Source organism: Mus pahari, chromosome 16, assembly GCF_900095145.1.
Source record: "Mus pahari chromosome 16, PAHARI_EIJ_v1.1, whole genome shotgun sequence".
NCBI classification, from domain to species: Eukaryota; Metazoa; Chordata; class Mammalia; order Rodentia; family Muridae; genus Mus; species Mus pahari.
In genome coordinates, this window is record NC_034605.1 from 16,399,467 (window position 1) to 16,409,282 (window position 9,816).

The window sequence follows — 9,816 nt, forward strand, 5'->3', positions numbered from 1 at the left end:
CTCTGCCTCTGCCTCTGCCTCTGCCTCTGCCTCTGCCTCTGCCTCTGCCTCTGCCTCTGCCTCTGCCTCTGCCTCTGCCTCTGCCTCTCCAGCTACTCCAGTGAGTCCTTCTATGCGGGGAAACAATCCATGACCACTATTAAATACTCAACTCAACATCTAGAAAATTCTGGACACTTGTTTTACTCCTACATTGAACAAAAACTCATTTAGTGTCCTTAACAGATGCAAGGCTGTTCACAGACTTTACTTATTCTTCGGGGTGTTGTCATACCCAGATCGCACTGGAGAAGTAATTTACAGTCTACTGCTCTCTGGGGGTGTTCTGTAACATGCAATACATCATCTTACTACTCTGAAAAACAACACAGAACAAAATCTTAAAGGGAATTCTGATGCTCAGGGTTGGACTCAGGAACTGTGGCTCTATTTATTATTGTTGTATTTCAGTCTTTGTATCTCAAAAGTCCCTTCTAAACTATCTCAAGAAAGGAAATGCCCAAATCCATACTACAAACTGCTCTTGTAATATGATCCCTTGGTGCAAGCGAGGGGTCATAGCTCAGCACGGGCTGTCATGTTGCCAAACAGAGGGCTATGGTTATCTAATTGCTTTTTTTAATGTAATTGTTATTGTTGTATATATGGTTGGAGGCAGGGCACTGCACGCCACAGTACACAGGGGAATCAGAGGCCAACCTTGTGGACTTGGTTTTCCCAGTCTACCTTTACCTGGATGGTGGGGGTGCAGCTCAGGTGGTGAAACTTGAGAGGAAAGCACTTTAACTACCTACAGAGCCACCTCAGCAGTCTAGTGGTGTAAGATGCTTCGTCTGGATGGATAAGCACACTGTAGGAGTATCTAGATGAGATTTCTGTAAAAAGCCATGACTCATGTCTTCAGTCGGAAACAATGACCGCCTACACTTAGAAACTCCTGGATACCTGCTGGATGCCGTAAGTCCAGCCTTGCCGGATTCGGTCCCGGGCCCACACGTTGTGAGCATTTTCAGCCAACTTGTCCACCATTGCTTCCTGAGACGGAGTTAGTTTTATAAAGCTCAGATCCATTGGGGCAGGCTTGTATCCGCTGGTCAGCTGGTAACTGCGAAGCAAACAGAGAAACTTCAAATTGCTCTTTTGGTTGAAATCCTTCGACAGTCCTGTCCTGATTCATCCAATCCCACCTGTTCTACTGAAGACTGTGGTGACCAGACCTATAGAGCAGTCGGCAAGCTCGAGCCCCCTTTGTTTCAGCTGCTGCCTGGGTAACTAGGAAAAGCCACAGGATCTTTATGTTTCTGCTTGCATGCCAGCAAAATGTAAAAGGAGACCACTTACCTATATGTGAGAGGCATAAAGGATCTACAGCTGTGTGCTCTTAATAGTTGAGGCTTTAGGGGCTCAAAAGTATTAATTATTTAAAATGAGCAACACTTAAGGGCTTTGTCTTCATGTATTTTTTTTAAGATTTAGAAAGGAAGGAGGGGAGAGGGAGAAGGAGAGGGGGTGGGGAGAGAGAGAGAGAGAGAGAGAGAGAGAGAGAGAGAGAGAGAGAGAATGCACAAGTAACAATAGAGGCCAGACAGAAGAGAGCATCAGATCCCCCAGAGCTGGACTTTCTGTGGTTATAAGCCACCTGACGTGTTGGGAACCAAATCCAGGTCTTCTATAAAAGCATTATGTATCCTTAACCATTGAGCCATCTCTCCAACACCAGTACTGTTTTTCTTCAACTTTTGCTGTGTGTGCGTGTGCCTGTGTGTGTTGTGTGCTCCTGTGTGTGGAGGCTTTTGGTGATGTCAAGTGTCTTCATCTATCTCCGTCTTGTTTTTTGAAACAAGGTTTCTCAGTAGACCTATTCCAACCAGTCTGGTTGGCCAGTGAGCTCCCAGAATCAACTATGTCTCCACCTCCCCACCGCTGGGAGGACATGAACACTGCAGCATCCCCAGTTTGTAAGTGGGCACTGAGGGGCCTAGACTTAAGTAGCTATCAGCAAGGGCACACAGATAACAAAGATTGAAGATCAATCTATCAATCACTGACTAAAGCCAACCCTCTCTTTGAGGGTTCAAAGAGAAAACGATGGCTCTGGGTAAGCGAGGCTAACAGAAAGCTTTCCTGTACCAAGGAGGCTCTTTTGATAGTTGGGAAGAAGGAGAGATGCCTCCTTAATAAAACATTACAGACAAGCTCTATTCCTGTGAAACCAGATAATACTGACATTTCTAGTTCTCTTCTTAGATAAAGTTTCTCCCCAAATTGCTTTGATCTGTGAATGATCTCAGTGAGAAGTATGAAGTTGTGTTTGTGTTTGTTAATTTGAAGTTGAATGAAAACTAGCTGTCACTCATTTTCAGGTGAAGACTGTGTGTGTGTGTGTGTGTGTGTGTGTGTGTGTGTGCGTGCGTGCGTGTGTGTTTGCACACTTACGTGCATACACATGTGTGAAGGATAGATGTCATTACTCAGGTGTCATGCTCCTTGTTTTCTCACTGGCCAGGAACTCACTAAGAAGACTAGTCAAGATGACCAGAAAGCCCCCAGGACACACTAAGTAAAGGAAGAAGCAGAAGTATCAGCTAGCCTGGTGCACACAGTGGTGGACGACAAGGGTGGAGAACCTGAGATTGTACTTTGACCTCTACATGCATGTTTTAGCACTTGCATGGCCACAGTCACATATATGAACACACACACATGCATACACAGGCTAAATCATTAATCAAAATGTGTATTTTAAAGAAACATAAATGTACTTTGGTTAAAAATGTCCATTTCACCACACTAATGCTTTTTGATAAGGTACACAGCGATCAACCAATGACTCACATAAAGTACCATCTTGAAAAAAACGAAGAGCTCAGAGTTTTCAATAAAAGGAAATCAATGTTAATCTTGGAATCTAGATAGCTTCCCGAGAATTCACAGGCAATAAAGAAATAATTCTTGTAACAATTCTTACAAAGCAAAATCCTGTAACCTTTCAATAACAGACCTATCTATAAAATGCATGCTACCTTCTGGAACTTTCTGGAAAAATCCTAACCAAATCAGCTACTGCATCAATCTCTCCTTTCATATATTTGTTGAACAGTAGCTTTTAGTACACCCATTTCAACAAGCCTACTCCCTGTGACAAAAACTTTATAAAATTAGCTCATTAGGTAGGTGTGTTGGGGTGTGTGTGTGGTGTGTGGTGTGGTGTGTGTGTGTGTGTGTGTGCCTACATTATATACATAATATATAACTAAGAATATATGCAACTCCGATCCATTCACTTGATAACAGTCTTTTGTAATTATTATCTTCTAGTTTTATTTTGACATGTATAAAATCTAATAAAATAAAATAAAAATTACAGTCTGGGCACTGGTTTTTCTTAAGTAGAGGTTTGGGGTTTTTTTTGTTGTCTTGTTTGTTTTTGTTTTGTTTTGTTTTGTTTGTAAATACTCTGTGAAAAGGAGAACAGAAGTAAACCAGACAAATCCTGCTGCCCTGCCCATTCTACTTGCATCAAATTCCTGAAGATGTAAACCAACAAAAACCTTAGTATCACTTGGATGAGCAGATGGGGGTCCTGTCAAGTGGCAGACCAGTTTTAGACTCCATTCCCAAAGGACACATAGGCGTCCTAAGGGGGTATTGTAAATGAACCTCAAAGAGACCAACTGAAGTGTTGTAGCCAAAGCATGGCAGACCACCAACAGCACTCAGTGAGTCCCTGTGTTTCCCAGCCGCCCTCACCCTGCTTAGTATAAATCAAGTTAAATAAAACCAGGAGATCGCTGTGTGGTAAACAATCCATGGTAAACATGAGAAGATGAAGTCTGGGTTAAGTGGGTGTTAGCTTTAAACTTGAGGAGCAAATCGGCCCTTCCAGGCCTTGAAACAAATAGGGATCCTCCAGATGACTGCTCAGTGGAGAAACGAACAGCATGTCTTGCTGGAAGCATATCTAGAAATGAACGCTTGGCTGACATTTTCAGGGAAAGGGTACAGAGAACACTCAAAACAACACTCTCCAGAAAAACAACTAGAGCAGAATTAATTTGAAACGGAAATTAGAATTCGGAGTGTCAAGGCATATAGTCCTTCTATTATTTCACTTATTTTTGTTTATTTTAATATAAATATCGATGTGGTTCTTTTTTTTGCTTGGGGATGTTCTTTTACTCCCTGGCAATCTTGAGTCAAGTCAAAAGGACCATTTCTAGAGGGAAAGACTGATCATTAAGGAAACCCGGCAGACCGCATCTTTTCAAGGAGAGGGCAGAGAACACAGTGCAGTGTGTGCAGATGGGTGGGAGATGGAGTTTTTAGGGAAAACAGAAACAGCAACTCCCAGTAGGTTGGGGCTTGGTTGTCTAGACACCATAGATCTATCCATGAGATGCACAGGAGACAAGGAAAAGGCATCACTCCAAAACCCAAATAAGGGGCTGAGGAAATGCCTCGGTGGGTACAGGAACAAGCCCAATGACCCAGGTGTGGTATCCCCCTAGAACCTGGTGAAAGTCAGGTATAGCGTGCAAGCATCCGTGATTCCAGTGCTCCCTCCTGGGAGATGAGACATAGAGAGGAAGAGTTCCTAAGCGTTCATGGGCCAGCGGGCCTGGGGTATGCTGCAGCAGAGAGACGAGGTAGAAAGGCTGTCCTGTAACCATGCATGGACCTGCACCACACACAGGGACGTGTACACACACACACACACACACACACACAGAAAGGCTGTCCTATAACCATGCATGGACCTGCACCACACACAGGGACGTGTACACACACACACACACACACACACACACACACACAGAGAAAGGCTGTCCTATAACCATGCATGGACCTGCACCACACACAGGGACGTGTACACACACACACACACACACACAGAAAGGCTGTCCTATAACCATGCATGGACCTGCACCACACACAGGGACATGTACATACACACACACACACACACACACACACACACACACACAGAAAGGCTGTCCTATAACCATGCATGGACCTGCACCACACACAGGGACGGGTACACACACACACACACACACACACACACACAGAAAGGCTGTCCTATAACCATGCATGGACCTGCACCATACAGAGAAACGTGTATACATACACACACACACACACACACACACACACACACACACACACACATACACATACACATATAATGTGTGGTGTATGTGTGGCACATGTTCCTATATGTGCACAGAAGCCACCTGTGCATGGACGCAGGAACATTTGTCTGTAAGCATGTCGACACCCCAGATTGGTGCCCAGAATCATCCTCCATTCCTCATTCATTTTGCTCGCTGAGTGAGGCAGGGTCCCTCAGTAAAAATAAGAGTTCGCTACCCATATGACAAGTCTCGATAGCCAGCTTGCTCAAGGGACACTGCCTCCATCTTCTTAGGCTGAAATTACAAGGAAGGCCATCATGCCCACTGGGTGTTTAGGAGGATCCCTAGTAATCTATACTCCTAACTACACACTCGAAGGCAGGTGTTTTGACTACTAAGCTGCCTCTTCAGTCTATTTAAAATTTGAAATCTGCACTGCATATCCAAGAGCGTGGACCCATCTGTCTCCTCCAAGGTTCATTCCAGCATGCTAAAGGTACACATCAGTTACCAGGTACAGGCAAACCATTCAACTTACTTCTTGGGCAGCTTCATTTTCTTCACCTTCTCTTCAGCGTGTTCATCCGCTATACCCACGTGACATCCCAGTGCCAGCAAGGTCCTGGAAAGCAACACCAGAGATGAGCCTGAAGAACCAACCCCCTACTCCCGAAAGCAGCCAGCAGAAGACCATGTGAGAGTTAGACCACGTCATCCGCCTTGCAAGAAGAAGCAAGGCTCCCCTCCAAAGGTAAAAGGAACACATACCCACCAGCTTACTTCCAGGTAAGGGGAAAGACAGTGAACACTGGAATGGCTCAAACCCTTAGCAGTGGAAAGCTGAACCCACCCCCCCCAGCCTTTTTTAATAGCTCTTTTTTAATAGTCTCTAAATGGATGCTTCTGCATATGGCAAATCAGATACCTGGGTTTACACACAAGGGTTAGCATTACTGTGTTCTACCGTTTGCCCCAATCTGAGTATATGCCGGAGCTCTTTTTCTGAATCTTGGTATTTCCATATTCTACTACAACCTTCCTGGCATTGCTCTCTCCCTGAAAGCTGATTACCTTTAAATTCCCAAAGAGAGTTATCTAATGTACTTTACATGTTTTTTTTTTTAGATTTATTTTATGTGTATAAGTGATTGTCTTAATGCATGTACGTGTACTGTAATGCATGTCTGGTGACGGTGGAGGTCAGAGAAGATATCAGATTTCCTGAAAGTGGGGTTATGAGTGATTGTAATTTACCATGTGGGTGATTAGCACTGAACCTGTATCCTCTGTAAAAACACTTGTCTCTCTTAACTGCTGAACGCTAGCTCCAGGCCTATTCATTGCTTTGTAAAATAATCTGTTTGTTTGTGTAGAGGGACACACATATAAGCAGAGGTCAGTAAAAACCTTGAGGAAGTCACTTTTCTCCTTCCACTGTGTAGGTCCTGGGGATCAAATTCCATTTGTCAGGTTTGGTGGCAAGTGCTTTTAACTGCCGAACCATTTCATCACTCAAATGGGTTATTTGTTGTTATTGTTGGAACTAACAAAAATCTCTTAACGTATTTCCTTTTAATAGTCTTTCAAGGAGACTTTCCTTTTTTTGTTTCAAACAATGCTACAATGAATACACTGAGTACATACTAGAACCCATGACTGCCTGATCCATCTATCTATCTAGACATACACACACATGATGTCTGCCCATATATTTTATTTAGTCACCTGGATATAATTGCATGGATGGAGAGATATTATTGATAAAATAAAGAATTTAATGGTTAAAACAAGATTTAACCAGCAACAAAAGAACAGAAAATTGTCAAATAGAGTGAATCCAAGTTGTATTTATTCAATAACAGTGTCCTGAAGCACAAAGTGTATTAACCATTGTCCCCTGTTCAATCCTCCATTCAGTAAGCACTTGTTAGATGCCTAAGTGCTGAGTCCTGTGCAGTGCACAGTAGATCCAGGTCTTGGGATCAATGAAATATGCACAGGGCTAGGAAATTATCAACTGGGAATACCAAAGCCAGCTTAAACAATAATGTTTGGATTTATTCTAAATTTAGGTAATCAGCCTGTGAGTACATATCCATCAGGAAATTTGATTATAGCATAATTCCTAAGCCGGTGCATGTGTGGATGTACATCCTATATGAATTTTAACAGTTCTTACGCTCCTATCAAGGAAAACTGGCACCTCAACATTACACTTTGCAAACGCAGGAGCTGTGAGTCTATCCTGACAAAGTCACATTGATCATGATTGCAAAGCTCCCTAACCCATGGAAAATTCAGTTGATATATGCCATCTTCTTATGGTCTTTATCTTTATGTTATTATTTTGTTTTAACTATGTGTCTATGTGTGGGTTTTCCACATGAGTGCAGTACCTAGAACTGGATTTACAGGAGGTTGTGAGTATTCTGTGGGAGAAGTATATATCTGTAATTACTGTGCCATCTCTAGCCCTTTCCTATGGGCTCTGAAGAGAGCCAATGGCTTCTGCAAACTGTGGTGTGACCTTCTCAGTAGCCGCGTGTGACCTTCACGCAGCCTTTTAATCCTCTCCCCAGCAAACACTTCCTAGAGAAAGTGTGGCTTCATCTCACACAGAGAATAGGCCATCACTGGCCTGGCCTGAACAAAGACACAGGGCAGTGGGGATCCACCAGGCTAGCTCTGTAGGTAAGGCATGCTCCAAGGTGTGAGAGCAAAAAGGTGCATACAGAGAACTTCAGTAAAACCAGATACAGTTTAAACTATGGCTAATTACAGTTTTTATAAACAGCTTTGAGATCTATCATAATAACTAATACCTCCAAAATAAGGCTCCATTGGCATAGAGGGTTAGATAAGGAAGAAAATACTCCAGGCAGACAACACAGCCAAGGTCTGTGGATATGTGTGGTGGAGAGAACAAGGCTGACAAGAGGGACTTTGTAGGTTACACATACAAAGGAACCCTGGACAAGCTTGCCATCTTCTCTAAGCTCAGTAACTGTCTCTTGTGTATTGACTCATTAGTTTTATGTGTTAGCTCCAGTGAGTCACATTATGTGGGTATTTGGTTAAACATTATTCCAGATCATTCCACAAAGGTGTTTTTTGATTGAAAACAACATTTAAATAGACTGACTTTAGACCATGCGAAAGCACAAGACTGACCACCCCGCCTCCCCCAGCCAAGAACTGTGTTTCAAGAAGAATCCACTGGACTCAGAGTGCTGCTGTTTGATTCTGTGGGCTAGCTCATTCCAAGTACACATACAACCAAACCAGTGTGTGTCTGTCTCTCTGTCCATGTCTCTTTCTCTCTATATCTGAATATTTCTTCATGTTTCCATATCTATATATGAATATTTCTATGCCTCTTTCTGTCTACCCCTGTGTGTTTGTTTGTGTGTGTCTGTCTCTCTGTATATAGGTGAATAGAAGAGAATCTGTTTGTGTCTCCATACATCTGCCACTGTATATGCGTGCATGTGTCTTATGTGTATGTGTTTATGTGTGTGTGTGTGTGTGTGTGTGTGTGCATGTGCATGTGTGTGTATGTGGGGGGGAGGGGGGTGTCTGTCTGGTCTATCTATCTGTCTCTATTTCTCTGTCTCTTTGCAAAAGCATGTCTACCTTTTTCTTCCTGCCTGGCCCACTCCCTCTCCTCATAATGATGTATTATGTGTGTCGATTTGAAGCAGTTTCTCTCCTACCACACTCCTCTTCTCCCTGACCTGCCCCCCCATGTGAGTGTGTGGCATACATGCATATAGCCTAAGAACCTGGTATGCCTGTCTGTATAAATGTGTGTAGGAGAAGCAAGCTTTTTCCCCTTTACTCCGACTTTTAAAGAAATCATATACATGAACCCAAGTTAGCTGTGAGATGCAATAGGGATGTGCTCAGAATAAACTCATGAGCAGAATCATTAGCATTCCCTTCAGGGAAAAGCACTACACACAGGCATCTACTGATTCATCAAACCAGCCACCAGGAGCTGTTAGAAAGGAGATTAGATTATACACAGCAGTCAAAGGTTTAGCACACTCCATGCAAATCTGTACATTTCTACACTCAGCTGGCCTAGCCATCAATTGTTAAAGTGACAAGGGATACATTGCAAATTTAACTAAATTATACTGTAAAGTACAAGGAAATAACAAGCCACCATGAATTATGGAGAAAATAAATATGTGAATGTTATGTCATGACTCCAAACCAAGGCCAGAGCTGCAGAGTGCCAGAGATGCTCAATGGTGACAGAATACATTCCTTAGCTCAACCAGCCTGCTCCTAGTCTGCCTTCATTAGGTTCTTCATTGATCTATGGTGCACAAACCCCTTCCAGGAAGAGACAGACAGAGCCTAAGGTCACTCCTAATGTGTCTGTTTGCATGACATTACTGCATCGGCAATAGTGGCATGCCCTGAGCCCTGGCCTAGCCTAGGGAACATCATTTGGGCTTTATGCTCTGAGTCTGCAGTAAGTGGTTTCATTATGAATTACCCCTTGCTCTTAGCAAACAGGAAACAAAGGGACAAATACAGAAGCTTGTTAATATAAGGGACTAATGTATTAGTCAAGGTTCTCTAGAGTCACAGAACTTGCAGATAGTCTCTATATAGTAAAGGAATTTATTGATGACTTACAGTCTGCAGTCCAAATCCCAACAATGGTTCA

The 9,816-nt window shown here is 43.1% G+C and overlaps 1 protein-coding gene across 9 annotated transcripts in view; it reads right to left on the reverse strand.

The window, feature by feature from the left end:
• Nucleotides 1-9,816, reverse strand: part of Ryr2 (ryanodine receptor 2) — a 557,252-nt gene that overhangs the window by 216,177 nt on the left and 331,259 nt on the right. For all 9 annotated transcript variants that reach the window (XM_029547437.1, XM_029547436.1, XM_029547432.1 and 6 more), the window contains 2 exons: nt 5,674-5,757; nt 946-1,105 (listed from right to left, as the gene is read on the reverse strand). In XM_029547437.1, coding sequence (XP_029403297.1) covers nt 946-1,105; nt 5,674-5,757 — 244 coding nt within the window. The remainder of the gene's footprint in view (nt 1-945; nt 1,106-5,673; nt 5,758-9,816) is intronic.